This window comes from Camellia sinensis, chromosome 1 (assembly GCF_055761805.1).
Source record: "Camellia sinensis isolate YWXY chromosome 1, ASM5576180v1, whole genome shotgun sequence".
NCBI classification, from domain to species: Eukaryota; Viridiplantae; Streptophyta; class Magnoliopsida; order Ericales; family Theaceae; genus Camellia; species Camellia sinensis.
Genome location: NC_138961.1, coordinates 146,946,999 through 146,964,669, shown reverse-complemented (window position 1 = coordinate 146,964,669; position 17,671 = coordinate 146,946,999). Strand labels below are relative to the sequence as shown.

The 17,671-nt window shown below is 37.3% G+C and overlaps 1 protein-coding gene across 2 annotated transcripts; it reads left to right on the top strand.

The window, feature by feature from the left end:
* The first annotated feature begins 202 nt into the window (after window positions 1-202).
* LOC114285346 (Amino acid kinase family protein) lies at window positions 203-15,045 on the top strand. Of its 2 annotated transcripts, none has more exons than XM_082886449.1 (7): window positions 203-631; window positions 12,365-12,512; window positions 12,602-12,655; window positions 13,202-13,293; window positions 13,831-14,057; window positions 14,334-14,510; window positions 14,684-15,045. In XM_082886449.1, exons 1-7 carry the CDS (start codon window positions 396-398, stop codon window positions 14,791-14,793), a joined length of 1,044 nt encoding a protein of 347 aa, XP_082742575.1. In that variant the 5' UTR covers window positions 203-395; the 3' UTR covers window positions 14,794-15,045. The 2 variants fall into 2 exon arrangements, with proteins under 2 accessions (XP_082742575.1, XP_028084197.2); XM_028228396.2 differs by having other exon boundaries at window positions 214-628.
* Window positions 15,046-17,671: the final 2,626 nt, after the last annotated feature.

Sequence of the window (17,671 nt, the reverse complement as noted above, 5' to 3'; positions counted from 1 at the left end):
ATGAATATATTTTTGACATTATTAAAAACTGTTAATTGACTTAAAAATTTACTAATAAAAGAATAATTTATTATAAAATTATAGACTTCAAAGGATGGAATATAATTTCTAAAATTACAAAAAATAATTTATATTTTAAATAAATCTCAAAAAATATATTTATAATTTACATATAAAAATAAAAAATTAATCAATTAAAAATATGTAAAAAACAAAGACGGAAAGGGCAAAACTCAATTTCCTGGGAAAATAGATAGAAAGGGGGAAAAAAACAGGGGAAACGCATTGAATTGAATGAGCTCGGCCGTGGGAATTTGATAACTGGTCTCGCGTCGACTCTGTTAACCCTTTTTGTATTTCAGTTTCAGTTTCAGTTTCAGTTTCAGTTTCAGTTGATGGCATTCTCTATCTCCTTTAGCCGCCCTGTTTTCTCTCTCAACAACACAATCTCTTTTCACCCATCTTCTCCTCCTTCTCTGTGCATCTTCAAATTCCACCACCAGAATAATAATAATGTCTCCAAGACGACGACGGGTTACCAGGGCTTATGTGGTGGGGTGGTGATAAACTGTTCTTCTTCTGAGCTGGGTCCCACCTCCTCTGACCCCATGAATAGCAGCAGCAGCAGCAGGTACCCATTCACCACCACTCTTCATTTTGCTTGTATTCAGACGAGACTAGACTTGTTTTGCATTCGTATCTAGGAAAATGTATTGCGAGCGATAATGGGTTGTTTGCCAACTCTTGGACTAATTATGCCTTTTGGGTGTTTGTTAAATTTTCTGTGAGGAGGGTAGGAATGTTATGGAGGTTTTGCTAAATTTTTAGTGAGGTTTCTCCAGGCTGCTCGCGAATTTTGTGAATGTTTTACACTCCGTTTGGATTGGATGGGATGATTTGGTGAGAAATGATAAGAAAGATTATTCATTTCTCATGTTTGGTTTATAAGTTTCGTGAGAAATGATGAGACAAACAACTTCTTGTCTATTTCATTTCTCACCAAAAGCAGTGAGATTTGGTGAGAAACAAGTTAATTGGTTATAAAATATTTATAATACCAATATTGCCCTTTAAAATACGAAGAAAGGCAAAAAACATCTCACTCATATCTCCTTTTCACATGCTTTGCTTTCTTACTTATCCAAACATGATAGTGAGGAAACACAATCATTTCTTTCTTTCTTTTTTTTTTAATTTTTTTTAATTTATTTTTCTCACCTAGATGAGAGACTACAATAATTTCTTTTCTTTTCTCACCCTTCGATGGTCTTATTAGGTCCAGATAATGAGGAGAGAGTTATGTGTTAAGTAGCTTGATAACTAACATGTAAAATATCCCATGAGATCCTTTATAAACATGAATCCTAATATGAATAATATATGAATATGTGTTAGGATGTTTTCTTGTACAATTGACATGTTGCACATATCGTCAAGTGTTTACAAAAATGTGCAAGGTGGTGAAAAATAAGCAAGGATCCACATGACAAATAAGCAAGCTTTTAAAATAAGTGTTTAAAAAGTATAGGATATGATAGTAAGTTTAGATTAACCATTTGGAATATAAGAATATTAGCTGGTAAGACTATAGAAACATTTTGATAATGTAGTAATCATAACAATTAATATGAAGGTAGAGAGAAGAATTAATGTGATAAGTGCAACATATTAAAGGACAATTTTACAATGAATTAGATGAGCAGATGCCAGAAGTACTTGTAGGAGAAAATATAATTATAGGTGGACATTTCAACGATTATGTAGAAAAAGATAAGGGTACCAGAGGGTACATAGTGGATATGGTTTTAGTGACTGAAAAAAGGTTGGGGGTGGCATCTTAGATTTCACAGTAGTATTTGTTCTTATAAAACTGATGCAGTGAAGCATGTGGAATGGATGGAAAAACACAAGGAAAAGAACAATATATAAAATAAAAATAAAAACTTTTTCTAAATTTTATTACTAACAATAACTGAAAAGCCTTGAAGACTTGCAACTCAATTTGAAGAAAACAAGTATAAGCCCATATTAGTTGTTGTCCCCTTACTTTGACAAATTTGACACATTTGCACAAGTTTTCCTGCATCTCTAGCCATTCCTGAGCAATAATATTCACCTTGGAATAACCCATTTAGATATGCCATTGGCAGTCTTGAAAGCATTTTCCATTCATCACCTGGCCGAATTTGAATTTTATGATAACCACTTTTAAGGTCAATCTTAGAGAAGATTCTTGAATTGGCAGGGCAATCCAAAATTGTCAACCAATCTTGATGATAATCTTGTTGATACATACGCCACGATTCGTCCTTCTTAAGTGCCAAAAGAGTTGGCACATTACAAGGACTAAGACTTGTCCTTATGTACTCCTTTCCCAAAAGTTCTTCCCTTTCCTTTGGAGACATTTGATAGGATGGTTTGTTTGGAAGTGCCAAACCAGGCACCAAATCAATACAACATTGGATATCCTGCATAGGAGGCAATTCAGAAGGAAGCTCTTGCTGAAACACATCAGAATATTCCTCTAAGAGTGTGCTTACAACTGTATTACCCTCAGGTTTCTCAGTTTCATCCATATGTAGCAACAAAACCAACACCAAAAGGACCCTAGATTCCCTACTCGCTTCCAAGAACCCCTTAAAGGCAAATTTATCCACACAAAAAAATAAAAATAAAAATAAAAAATAAAAAATAAAAAAAGAACCCCTTAGAGGCAAGGGAAGTGTTGGAAGGCAATTTTGTAGTGACCTTTGCCCTCATGGGTAGCAATGTACAGTGTTTCTCATCCTTGAGAATGGTGTAGGTATTATGTTTGCCATCATGCAAATTTGTCTATTATATTGCCATGGTCACCCGAGTAGGATATGACAAGCATCCATGGCAACAAATCGCACCAAACCTCAGCAAAATACTTCTTTTGGATAGAAAACTTCATCAAACATCTCTTGGTAACCTTGAACTCATTACCCTTCTTGAACCAAGAGTGTGTGTAAGGATGAGGGCGGTCTTCCATTTTGAGGCTCAACTTGTTAACTACCTCTTGGGAGACCACATTCTCACTGTTTAGCAAGAATGTATTATTTAATTATTATTAAGGGTAGATTAGTTCTTTGCTTATTTTTATGGTTTATCTTTTATTATTTATATTCTTCTCTTGTATTCACTCATGTTAACTTAATAATACGATATCTATTTTTTGTCTTCAAGTTCTCACTCACTACTTCCACATTCACTATCAATGATCATGTTGCAAACATGGTCTCCAATGTTGCAAGTAGTGTACAAAATGTTGATACGCAATTAATCCTCTTCATAAACCCTGTGAAGTTTGCAGACTTCACAAAACTTTGTATGGTCTCAAACAAACTCCTCGGGCTTGGTTTGAGAAATTTTCTATGGTGGTTTACGCATTGGGTTTTCGTATAAGTGATCATGATTCGACTCTTTTTTTTTTTTTTTTTTTTTTTGGCTGAACTTTTGCAGGGGAAATTATTCTTTCCTTATATGTTAATGAAATGAAATGATCATTACAGGCGATGTTTTTAAAGTGTTCTCAACAGTTCAATTGAACCATCACTTTGAAATGAAGGATCTTGGTTCACTTCTTTAAGTTTTGGGGATTGAAGTGGCTTCCTCTCTTAAGGGGTATCTTCTTTCTCAATCCAAATATGCAACTAAGAGTGGACATTGGTCTATTGGCCCCGCCCAATCCAACCCTATTTTTTTAGGGCTTGAGAAGGTTGTTTTTGCCCATAGGGTCGAGCTAACATTTTTAGCCCAATATATTAATAGGCTGGGCTTGGGATTTATACTTCCAACCCGGCCCGGCCTGGCCTACTCTAGCCTGTTATTAAATTAATTAATTAATGATAATAAATTAAAAAATATATTCTTTGTTAAGATCTGTACTTTATCTTTGTTGATTTTATTGAAATTTACATTTGTGGTGATGCGTGATTGAATTTATTTAAGAAATCTTTCAATTTATACACAAAATCCTTCAATTTATAATGATCTCAGTATATTTATTCAAGAAGTATAATGTATGATTGAATTTAATTACGGAATGTTTTATTTGTTTTTTTAACATATAGCTCGATGGGTGGGTTTGGGATTTATAATTATTTTTTGGGCTGGGCTTGGGCAAATGAAGATGTCCGACGTTCGGGTTAGGCCGGGCCTAACTTGGCTTGGGTAGACACAAAACCCTTATTATGTAGTGACGGCCTAGCCCGGCCCAAACCCTAACCCAGTCCAATGAATGTCCACCCCTATATGCAATTGATGTTATTCAGAGGGTTGTGTTGACAAATTTCAAGGCCGTTGACACTCTTGTGGAACTTTGAGGGAGTTCCTTGGTGCTTAGGAAGTGATTTTAATATTTCTAGGTACCTTGTTGAGATGGCATGCACGTCTCTAGACCTATGAAGGGGTTCTCAAACTTCAGTAATGATTTAGATATGACGGATCGACAAGTTCGGGTAATACTTTACATGGTTCAATAATCATGAGGCTTCTTCAATGTCTCGGGTTTACAAGTTCTTGGCTTTTGTAGATTTTAGGAGTACGTTTTTGTTGTGATGTAGAGCCTTCTTCCTTGTGGATTGGAGGAGCAATTTCCTGCTGCGGTGTAGAACCTTATTCCAAGGATGGTTTCAGATCATTCTTCTATTATGTTGGATTGTAGCCGCATAAGGAAGGGTTAGGATCCCTTTCAGATTTGAGAATATGTGGCTTCATGCAGAAGGGAGAAGAAGTTTCAAAGTGGGTTCGCAAAGATGTAATAGGGAAGAGTTTGCATTTTGGGAGTTTAGAAGGCGAGGGTCTTGGAGGATATTTTCATTCTAGACGAGTTGGAGGAAAATAGGGGTTTGATAGAGGAGGAATGATAACAAATAGCTAAAAAAATGAGGAATTCAAGAGAATTGCAAAGATGGAGGAAATTAGTTGAAGGCATAAATTTGGACAATTATGGCTCAAAGAAGGGGGTGTGAATACTAGATTTGTTTATAAGATGGCTATTGTTCATTGACGATGTAACCTTATAGTGAAAATTCGGAAAGGTGATAGGCTCTTGTTAGTAGAGGAGGATATTAGGAGTGGCATTGCTGGCGTTTTTGAGTTGTATTCTTACTCCGTAGGGTGGCGTCCTAGATTGGATGGTATAATCTTCAGAGATTTCAGTAGAGGACGGAATTTGTCTCAAGTGTCCTTTTTCAAAGATGGAGATGGTGGCGGTGGGTTTGAAGTCCCTTAATAGGGACAAGGCTCAAGGTCAGATGACTTCACATTAGCTTTTCTCCTATGGTACTGGGATGTTGTTGGGGAGGAGGTTATGGGCTTATTTTATTCGTTCTTTGTGTCTGTTTGGAGAAGAGTTTGAATGTTTCGTTTGAGGCCTTAATCCCTGAAAAAAGTGGATAAAGGGTATTAGGGATTTCAGACCTATCCGTCTTCTTGGAGAGGGGTGCACAAACTGATGGTCAAGGTTTTTGCCTTGTGCTTAAAGAAATATATATATTTTTTTGATAACCGGGTGTCTGGGCTAGTTTACGTGCAACTAATTGTGCTTAAAGAATTCTTGCCTAGGGTGGTTTCCAATTTTAAATAATGCCATTATTTATTTATGTATTTATCATTTTGGGTGGATGTTAAAATTGATGTATTATTGATTGATGTTTGATTGATAGATTACAAGATTGATATTATTCTGTATATTACAATTCCTATATATAGAGGAGAAGATGGTAGTGGAGTGTGTGATAGTGGAGGTGGATGGTAGTGGAGTGTGTGATAGTGGAGGTGGTAGGTGTGGAGAAAGATAGTGGAGGTAGTAGGTGAGTGGTAAATTCTAACAGCCCCCCGCAAACTCAAGGAGGATAGAAACTAACCAACTTGAGTTTGAAGAGAGGAACAAAACAAGAAAATACATAAAAATAAAAAAAAGATAGGAGACACTGGATGGTCGTGTCAGACCGTTGATGAAGACACTGAAAGGTGGTGCCATAATGTGGTAGAGGACACTGTATGGTGGTGTCAGACCGATGTAGAAGACAGTTTATGGGGTCATGTCGGACCGTTGTAGAAGACAGTTTATGGGGTCATGTCGGACCGTTGTAGAAGACAATGTTGTGACAGTTTACGGAGTCTTGCTGGACCCTTGTAGAAACTAACCGGAATCAATGTCGGGACAGTTTACAGAGTCTTGTCGGACCCATAAAGGAGCTAACCGGAATCAATGTCGGGACAGTTTACAGAGTCTTGTCGGACCCATAAAGGAGCTAACCGGAAGCAATGTCGGGACAGTTTACAGAGTCTTGTCGGACCCTTAAAAAATCGCATCCTCAAAAGGTGCGCTCAATTTGTTAAAAAGGCGTGCCATCAAAAGGCGTGCCATCAAAAGACGTGTCCACTTTATCAAAAGATGTGCCATGAAAAGGCGTGCCATCAAAAGGCGTGCCAGGTTGTCGGCGTCAAAAGGCGCGCGATGCGCGTGGCTGCCTCTGTGTCATGGTCTTTATAAACCGAAGCGGAGGAGGCAGAAACTGAGACAGAAAAACTGAGAGAAACCTCTGAAAAATTCTTCGTTCTGCTTAGAAAGAGAGGTTTTGCTGAGAAGAAACTCTGTAACACTCTCTATAACACTCTGTTGCCCAGAAAAAATGGCTTCGTCTTCCCGCGGGCTGCTCACCCTCTTTCCCGACCTCAACGAGTCCACAGGAGAGAGAACTGGTGCGGTGGCCAGTGAACCTCAACCAAATACCGCTGGGTATACTCCGTTGAACTTTCCGATGCGGTCTGTGGAGCAAAGAATGGCAGGGCTGTCGGATGTGGAGGCCAATCAGTATACTTTGAAGGCATGTGTGGAAAGCATGACGGCGGTCACAAATTTGTCGAACCGGCTGCAGAGTAGGACAAATGAGGTGCAGCATTTAAACTCCCAGCTGGCTCTGCTCCAACGCATGTATAAGGATGCGCGAGCAGAGATAAGCGTGCTAAGGGCAGAAAACAAGGAGCTGAAGCGGAAGGCCACTGTGATGTTCCGATTTGGAGGTCCGCCGTATGCTGCAGTGGAGGAGTATGGAGGAGTGAACGTGCTCGGCGGCGTAGGAAACATGGAGGCAGCACCGTCAAGGGCCGCCCAGGACGGAGGCAAGAAGAAGAGACCGGCGGCAGAGTAGATAAGAAAAACAAATCCCGCCTGGGAATGTGTTTGTTTGGTTTTTTTTTTTTTTTTTTTTTTTTTTTTTTTGTGTAAAAGTGTAATCGGGGTTGATCCCTGAGATGAATAAAATATGGTTGGTTGTGCAAATTTGTAAAATGGGTGCAATGGGGTTTGGTATTTTTTTTTTTTTTTTTTTTTTTTTTTTTTTAAGAATAATAATAATAATAATAATAATAAAAAAAAAAAAAAAGAAAAGTGGGTGGAACCAGCACATGGTGTTGATTGTAGGGTGCATGATGGTAATATAGAAAAATAAAAGAAAAGTGTGAAATGGTGCTGTTAAAAAATAAATAAATAAAGAAAGTGAAAGGAGATAAGAACAGCATGATTGCTGTCATGGGCGGTGCATTTTTTTTTTTTTTTTTTTTTTTTTTTTTTTTTTTTTGAAAAGAAGAAAAAAAATAATAATAATAATAATAAATAAATAAATAAACAAAGTAGTAAAACTCTTCTCTCTCTCAACATCACGTGGGTGGTGTAAAGAGAGTGGTTGTATTGGAAAGACAAAAGGCAGTGGAGAAAAATATTAAAAGAAAAAGAAAGTTGCGTGGGGTTGTGTGCGCTGTGTCGAGGGTTTTGGAAGGGAGTGAGAGATAGTGGGTTGATTAAAAAAACAAGAATGTGGGTGGCATTTCCTTGTGGCTATGTGGACAGCTGTATTACCCTTCTTATCACGTTCATTCAGTATTAAGTGATCAGCAAGCAATAAATCCTCAACTACCGAAGTATCCTGACCCTTTACAGCCATATGGAGTGCTGTTTGGCCTTTCTTATCTTTGACAGAGAGAATTCCTGGATCTCTGCTTATAAGTGCTTCTACAATTCGAAGAAGGCCATATCTTGCAGCTGTGTGTAATGCAGTTTTCCCATTTTTCCTCACTATCCGCATTGAGCTGGCATCTGCATCTAATATAGCATTCACTACATCCAAGTGATCCTGCACAGCAGCTGAATAGAGGGGGGTAGTGTTTGAGGAGTCACATACCCTACAAAGTTCAGGCCACATGCCCAGAAGTTCCTTCACAATCCCCAAGTGACCGCGCTTAGCGGCGACATGAAAAGGGTGAAAATCGGACTTGGACCTGATCATGGCGGTCTGTAGATCGCAGAATTTGAGCAAATAACTGAACATCTCTTGCAAGTTGTTCTCGGCAGCGATGTAGAGAGCTGTCTCGCCCGAATCGTTCTGCAGAGCCATAAGAGATGGATGATCAGACCCTTCATCCTCGATGAATCGCTTCAGCGATTCGAGGTCGCCTGATCGGACGGCCGAGAAGAATGATTGGTGGGTTATGAAACGCAGAGACTTGGAGTCCATGTAGTAGGGTTTCAAAATTCTTGGGGCTTTGTCCTCTTTCTGTGTGTGTGTGTGTATCGAGAGAGAAGCAGCTTTTGAACATTGTTTACATACCATGCAGAGTAGTAACGTCATCAAACAAAGACAGACTTGTAGAGAGAGAGAGAGAGAGAGAGCATGTGTAGAGGTCCGGCGGGCGGCCAAGGCGAGGCTGCCGCCCGCCGGTGAAGCAGAATTACTAGCTTCTTAACCTTGCTCTGATACCATGTTAAAATTGATGTATTATTGATTGATGTTTGATTGATAGATTACAAGATTGATATTATTCTGTATATTACAATTCCTATATATAGAGGAGAAGATGGTAGTGGAGTGTGTGATAGTGGAGGTGGATGGTAGTGGAGTGTGTGATAGTGGAGGTGGATGGTAGTGGAGTGTGTGATAGTGGAGGTGGTAGGTGTGGAGAAAGATAGTGGAGGTAGTAGGTGAGTGGTAAATTCTAACAGTGGAGTAGAAGGTCGGGTTGATATGTAAGCTTGACGTAAAAAAAGGCTTATGATAATATCAATTAAGAGTTGCTTTTGTATTGCTTGGATAGGTTGGAGTTTGGCCTAAAATGGAGAAATTAGATTCTATTTTGCATATGTACTATACGACTCTCAATTCTTGGCAATGACTCTCCAACTTTCTTTTTACAGATTTTGAGTGGTTTGCATAAGGGGGAACCTCTGTCTCCCCTATTTTTCATTTGGTCATGGAGTTTTTGACTAGAATGTTGGATAGGGGCATATAGGACGTTTCCTTGAAGTATTTGAGGTTGGAAGAGTTGATTGGTCAGTTTTGGTTGTCTCACTTGTTCTATGTAGATGGCACCATTATTTTTTGTGGGGCAGATACTCGACAGTGAGGATATCTTCAAGTGTTCTCATTAGTTTTGAGGTAAAATCTAGGTTGAAGGTGAATCTTGGGAAATTAATTTTGATTCTGAGAAGAAGCATTATCTAAATGAGGGGCTTACATCCATCGAAAGTTCTTTATTGAGCTTTGCCTATATCCTTTATGCCCTTGTTACCGTAAAAAATTCTTGAAGAAAAGATGTATTATATTTTTAATAATGATTACATGACTACTGAATCTCTTAAATAGAGATGCAGAAAATCGATATAGAAAAACTACTAAATAGGAAACTTCTAACCTAAATTACAATAAGAAAGATACCAAAAATACAATATACGTTTTACACCCCTCAAACTTATAAGGTGAGCCCCAAGAGCATTGAGAGTTTGCTAAGCAGAAACTGGAAGTGGGCAAAGTTTGAGTATTAGTAAAGAATTTAGCAAGCCGCAAGGCGGAAGGGATAGTGCCAAATTAAAGATGGTGATGCACAAAGTGGCAGTCAATCTCGATATGTTTAGTTCACTCATGGAATATTGAATTGTGTGCAATTTGAATGGCACTCTGGTTATCACAATAAAGAGGAGTTGGAGAAGGCTAAGAACTCCCAAGTCAGCGAGAAGCCAATGAATTCAGCAGTAGCATGGGTCATAGCGTGATACTCGACCTCAACAATAAACTAAGCAATAACAGTTTGCTTCTTGCTCTTCCAAAAGATAAGTGAATCACCACCAAAAAAAAAAAAAAAAAACAAAACAAAACACACACACACACACACAAAGGCCAGTGGTTGAATTGCGATTAGAAACTTCACCAGTTCAATTAGCATCAGCATAGGCATAGGCATAGAGGCCTGAAGAGTTAGAGAAGAGGTAGAAGACAAGAGTAAACAACAATAACTCGAATCAAAGCAGCCCAATGAGTAGTGCTTGGAGCAGAAACAAACAAACTAACCACATTCATGACATAGACAATATCAGGACAAGTCACAGTGAGGTAGACCAAACAACCAACCAACTCCCAATATAAAGTAGGATCCTCAAGAGGAGCACTATTAGTAGTGAAGAACTTGGCATGAAGTTCAATCAAAGGTTTAGTTGTCTTCGTATTAGTGAGACATGCAGGATGGACAACCTCATTGGCATACTTAACTTGGGATAGAAAATAACCTTTTGGAGAAGATGCTAGTTCAATACCAAGAAAGTATCGTATAGGACCCAAATTATGTATTTCAAAAGTCCAAAACAAATGTGTAACCATGGTAATGGTAGGGGTGTAAATCTGGCCCGGCTCATGTCGGGCCTCGCGGGCTCCCATCAAAATTCGGGCCGGCCCACGGGCCAAAAACTTAAGCCCGGGCTCAGGCCCAAGCCTAGGGGTATTCAGGCATTGGGCGGGCTAGTGGGCCGGCCCAATGGGCTTGGGCGGGCCTAACTTTTTTTTTTCTACCAAACTTTTATTATTTTTAATTAAAAAATACATCAGGACTTGGTGGGCCCGGCCCTAAGTGGGCCTTAAGCGGGGCTGATGGGCTGGGCCGGGCCGGGCCGGGCTTCAAAACAATGGCCCAATCCCTAGCCCAGGGACTCGGGTTGGGCTCAGGCCTGGGCCCAAACGGGCCGGGTCCATCTCGAGCAGCGAGCTGGCTTCGGGCCACCCACAGACCGCGGGTCATTTTTACACCCCTAGGTAATGGATGAAGAATCAAACCCAATGATGATCATATCATCAACATATCAGAGAGATATGTTGATGACTCATGACTCACAAACCAGAGAGATGGAATCACCAATCACAAACAACGATGTGCATTTACTGACATGTCACAATCTAGAGAGATGAACCAAAGATTGAGGAGGGAGATGACTTAGAGTAAGCAAATAGCTTCTAGCATTTCGGCGGTGGTGGCTTTGATACCATATAAGAATTCTGGAAGAAAAGATGTATTATTTCTTAATAAAGATTATGCAGCTATTGAATCATTTCAGTAGAGATGCACAAAATCGAAATAGGAAAACACTAAATAGGAAACTTCTAATTTAAATTACAATAAGAAAGATACAAAATATATAATACACGTTTCATAGTTATCATCCCACTTATGTGCCAAAGAGGCTTGAGTATCCGTAGAGAGATTCCATTTTAGGAGGAATTAGAGAAGAATTCAAGTGCCATTTGGTGGATTGGAGCACAGGTTGCTCTCCTATCAGGATGTCTTGGTGTGCAAAGACTTGAAATCTTTAACCAAGCTCTTTTGGGGAATTTGTTTTGGAGGTTTCCTTGTGAAAGGGATAGGCATTGGAGGAGGGTGGTGGAGTTGAAGTATGGAGGTATGTGAGGGGATTGGTCTTCATCGGAGGTGTCCATATCTTTGAAGTGTATTCAAACTGGGTGGACTATGTTTTTGAGCCAAGCTCAATGCATTGGTGGGAGTGGGCACAAGATTCTTTTTTGAAGTCATCATTGGAGTGGAGAAGAGGATTTGGAGCTCTCTTTGCCTTTTCGTTCTAGTATTACGACTAAAAGAAATGCTTCCATTAGTGATTATTTTAGAAGTGAGGGAAATCAAGTTTCTTCAGATGTGGCTTTCCCTGGGAGTTGATGGAATTGATGAGGATTTTTTGTCTTTTTATATACAACTGCCTCTCTGCTCTATGTGGAGGGAGAGGACATACTGAGTTTTTGTTGGTTCTAGGGTGTTGTTGAACAGTCCTTGAACCAATTTTTGGATTTTGTAGTCATTGGAGTAGGTTGATGTTTAGGTGACTGTTGTTCCTTTTTCTTAGCCTCTGTAGACTGATGGCATCCCCTTGCTGCCTTTCTGATTTTTTTTTATTATAGACTCTTCTCTTATAAAAAATAAACAAACATAAAAATAAAATGTTGCTTTTTATGCCCGTCATCTTAGCATTTGGTATCCTCTTTGTTAACTTCGTCTTTTTCAACAGGAAACCTCAAATACCTTCTATGGCCCCTTTTAATGGCAGAATGAATGAAGTTGGCATGTCGAATTCGTCATATAAATGGCGTAGGGTTTTGCTTAAAGTAAGCGGAGAAGCACTTGCAGGAGATCAAACACAAAACATTGACCCAAAGGTTGCTTATGAAAGGCATGCTGCTTAGTATGTTGTAATACCTTTATTTTCGTGACGGAATTAGAACATGATATTAGTGTTGTAATGTAGGTTACAATGTCCATTGCAAGAGAGGTTGCAGCTGTAACTCGGCTTGGCATTGAGGTAAATTTGACACCTGCTTGTGTATATATCTGATTCAAATGCTTGTTCAATTATGGAGCATATATTTTTGGAGTTTTGGAGTTTTATTGGTAATTAATAATACATTTTATAAATTTTGTAGTAAATTCATATTTAATCATTATTAAGGGCTTAAAATTACTTTGGTTTTGTGTTTAATTGGAAGATATTACAATGGCTTCGATTGACTTAAATAATGAAGTTTGTATTTATTTATTTATTTTTCCAAAGAGGACTTGATGTTTGTTAAAAATTAGACTTAGGAAATGGTAGGTTGTCGATCTAGAACCCATTCGGAATAAATATGTTAAGCAATTCAGGAATTTTTATTTTAGTTTATTTTATCTTATTTTTTTAATACCATATTAGCTAATTCTTTGATCATTCTATTGCTTGGGAGAATTTTGGTTAGTTGTAACTTTAGTTGTAGTGATTAAAAAAATGAAATCAGATATCTACTCAAGAATCTGAAGGTTCTGATTAGCTTTCAAAGAATGGTGTCTGAGTTATTATTGGCTTGTGTTTCAGGTCGCAATTGTTGTTGGTGGGGGAAATATCTTCCGTGGGTCCTCTTGGGCAGGAAGTAGTGGCCTCGACCGCTCATCTGCTGATTACATTGGGTATTCATCTTAGCTAGATTTTATTTATTTATTTATTTTTCTCACTTTCCTAGTGTTCTTGTGGAGTGTGTTTGGTTTGAATTTTTTGGATTAAGTTTTTTGAAAGCTGAGTTTTTTGGTTTTCGTATTCTTTTGTTTTTAGTGAATATTTTTTAAATTTTAAACATTTTTTTTGCTGTTTTAGATGCACCTTAGTTAGAGGTATCTAAAAAGTAAAAAATTTGTGAAAAAATATTTTAAAAAATTAATAAATACATAGAAATACAAAAAATGTACTGAATTCTTGTGTTTTTTTTGTATTTTTGGTATTTAGTGAATTTTTAAAAGATTTTTTTTACATTTTTTTTACTTTTTAGGTGTATTTATGTTAGGTGTGTTTAAAAAGTAAAAAAATTGCTTAAAATATTAAAAAAATTCAGTAAAAACAAAAAAACACGGAAAATAAGAAAGTAGAATTTTCTGAAAAGTGTTTTGGAAAACTGGTAACCAAGCACTGTTTTTCAAGTCATCTGCTAGTGATTGGATTGGCTGATTCAGGATGTTGGCAACTGTTATGAATGCCATGTTTTTGCAATCAACAATGGAGAGCATTGGCATCCCGACACGAGTCCAGACTGCATTTCGAATGTCTGAAGTTGCCGAACCATACATACGTAGAAGGGCTGTTAGGCATTTAGAGAAAGGGAGAGTTGTGATTTTTGCTGCAGGAACTGGAAACCCATTCTTCACTACAGACACTGCTGCAGCCCTTCGTTGTGCAGAAAGTAAGCCTGTATTTGCTATATTTTAAAACTGCTACCTTAGCATTGTAATGCGTTGTATCCTTCAATTTTATAGGGAAAATGCGATTTAACTCACTATTTATATGGAAGACTTCCTGAAACCCAAATTCTTATTAAGGAGCCTCCTAAACTATGTATATATTCCTGACCTATTCACTTCATAGTATTATCAAGATAGATTCTGAAAGCTATGAATACTTTCCTAACCTATTCACGGTATTTCTGAGCTCAGTATTGGATTCAATTGTTTATATCCAGTTAATGCGGAGGTGGTGCTGAAAGCTACGAATGTTGATGGGGTCTATGACGATAATCCCAGGCATAATCCAAATGCTTCTCTTCTGGAAACTCTAACTTATCAAGATGTGATGTCAAGGGACCTTTCAGTGATGGACATGACTGCTATTACGTTGTGCCATGAGAACAACATTCCTGGTATGGCTACATTGGCTATATTTGATTTTTTTTATTTTTATTTTTCAGAATCATTCGTACTTTCTACTTATGGCTAGATAAAAGTTAATTTGGCACTATGAAGTTTGTGCCATTTTTGTTATGGATAAGAAGGGGTGTACATATTGCAGTGACTTATTTTTTCTGTGATATAGTTGTCGTCTTCAATCTTAACAAACCGGGTAACATCTCAAAAGCCATTATGGGAGAAAGGGTTGGAACATTGATTGGAGGGACAAAGGATTCAGCACCAGTAAGGCCATAAGCAGGACGGTTTGTAATCTCTACTGCTATTGAATTTGGGCCTTAACATTTGAGGACATTTCAGTTTTGTTACAACTAGTGTCTGAGTTTTGGCACAGAAAAGCATTTAGCTCTTTACCTTTGGGGATCGAAGAGAATTTATGAATTTAGAAGTACCAATCTTGAGCATTCATATGCTCGCTCCAATGATTATGTGTATTGATGCTGACACTGTAAATATTATTGTGGAATGTAGGACTTCAATTATGCAGAACTTTGGTTAATTAACCTTTGTTAGATATTTTGTGGCAGGGCGAATAGCATCTAGCTCAAATGAAGCAAAGCATGAATCTTAGTCCATAACTTGGTAGCCTTTAGGCTGAGATGAGTATAGAATGGCTGAATGTGCAACGACTGCAAGGGCAACTGGGATGAATGGGTTAGCCCGACCCGATTGCCATTGGAGAAGTTGATAGGCTTCATCTGTGTATAGGGTAAGGCTACAAACGAACCGAATTGTTCATGAACAACTCAAGCTCGGCTGTTTAAAGTTCATTTGAGCTCGATTCGTTTACTAAGCCTTCGTTTGGCATGCCAGGCTTTTTGGCTATTTTAGCCACAAAAAGACAAAATAGGTTTTTTAACCTAATAAGACAAAATATCACATTCAACTTATAATCAATTTATTTTTTCTCTCACAAAAGTCAAAAAGCCTATTCCAAACGAGACTTTTTAGCCCCAGGCTAAATAGTCAAAAAATCAACTTACATCCCAAATGAACACAACGAACTCAAGTTTGATTTTTAGGCTCGTTTATTAATCGAGCCGAGTTCGAGTAGCCCTAAGCTCGGCTCGATAAGGCTCGTGAATATAAAAATAAATTAATTAATATTTATTTTTAATAATATATTAAATAAATTTTCAATGATCTATTTTATTTTTGTGTAAATTTACATATTTGAGTGATGAAATTTATTATTAATATAAGTATTATTATATATTTTACTCATAATTTTGCATTTTTTTAATCTTATTAAGTAAATTAATTTAAATTTAATTTCTTTTTAAGCTCGAGCTCAAGCTGAAACTCGGCTCGTTTATATAATCAAGCGAGCTCGAGCCGAGTTCGAATTCAACAAATATTTGACGAGCCGAGCTTGAGTTTGATTTTTGAAGCTCGATTAGAGCTCGGCTTGAGCTCGAGCTCGACTAATTCTTAATAAACGAGTTTAAACATTTAAAAATTCGGTTTGGTTGCAGTCTTAGGTTAGGTTCTTAAGAATATGATTTATCCTTAAGAGGTAGACAGGAGTGGGTTGTGTAGGAGTGGGTTGTGTGTGTGAATGGGAATTGCAAACCCACTATGACTACTAATATAAAAGCCACAAAGTTCATCCAGTAAGGGTAACATAGTTCTAAATACTCGAACTCCAGTGTTTTCCTTGTTATTGATCCTAAAACTAACTTCTACATCGAAGGGGTTTTCTTCAACATACACCCGTTGGTGGTTTTTCGAACTCTATTTTATAAATTAAACCGTATTGTTTGTAAGGAACTAAGTTGATCATGAGGTGTTCACGTGTGGAGAAATTCAAGGTCCGTACAGATTCATTCCCACAACTATAGAAATGGAAAGATGAACCCTATCTCAACCAAAGAGAATAAGAGAGTGAAAACCCTACAAATGAAATGCGATCTGCGACAAGGAGGTGGAAGCCCTTGAGAAGGTCACACACTATCGTAAATGCAAAACTAAGGTTCCACAGGGCAACAATGGAGACAAGGAAGAGAGGGAATAGAGGGAATAGAGGAAATAAAAAGAGAGGGAGGCTAGAGGAAAAATGAGTGTTTTAAGATATGAAAGGGGATGTGGGTCACAAGGTGCCATGTTGCCAAAAATTATCTAAGTTGCGACACTCCGCTCGAGGAATGTTTTAGCAATCAAAACCTATGTTTGCAGCCAAAGCTGCTTGGGCGAAATTTATTGGCGCTTGAGTGGAAAATACTTGTTGCAACACCAAATTCTCTGGATTAAATTGTTGGGATGGAGCTCCTCTACCGTTCAGTAGGTTTCCTGAGAAAAATGGAGTAGGTCTAGATTTCAATTGCAAGAGCCAAACTCAATCTCCCTCCTCTAAACCAAGTTACAAATCAAAATCACAACGAAAAGGATTCAATTTAGCTCTACCAACATTATAGAAACGATTAGAACAAATAAACAACCAACTTAAAACATGATAACTCAAAACTGGAAATAAACAACCTAAAACCAAAAATAATTCATTAAGACTCAAATTTAGGTGCTAGAAATACTACAATAATATAATTAAATTATGAGCTCAATGCTTAAAGCCTAAGGCTCCGTTTGATTAGAAATAAATAAATTATGAAAAGTGAAATTGGTAGAAAGTAAAGTGTAAGAAGAAAAAAAAGGAAAATAAGAGATCTTTTCTTGTATGAATTTGATTATGATAAAAATTTTGTAAGAAAATAAGAAGTCTAATTATAAGTAACTACTTTTATAATAAATTTAATTTTTTTTGTATTTTCCTGTATTTTTTGCAAGAAAGTAGAAGCTTTAGTTACCACATTATTATGAGTTGTACAAGAAAATTAATTTTCTTGTAACTTCTATCAATTTCATGCTAAACAAACTTTTTTTTTTCTTTTTTCTTTTTTCCATTTCTTTTACTTTCTATTATTTTCATCCTTACCAAATTGAGCCTAAGGTTTTGTTTGAGAATAGACTATTTTAGTAATTTTTTAACTTTTTGACTAAAATATGAGATGAAAAAATTTAATATATTTGAAATGATTGACTTTTTTACGAAAAAGGCATGCAAAAAGTAGAATAAAAAGAGATTTTTTGATTTTTTTTATATAATTTTTTAGTTTTTTTA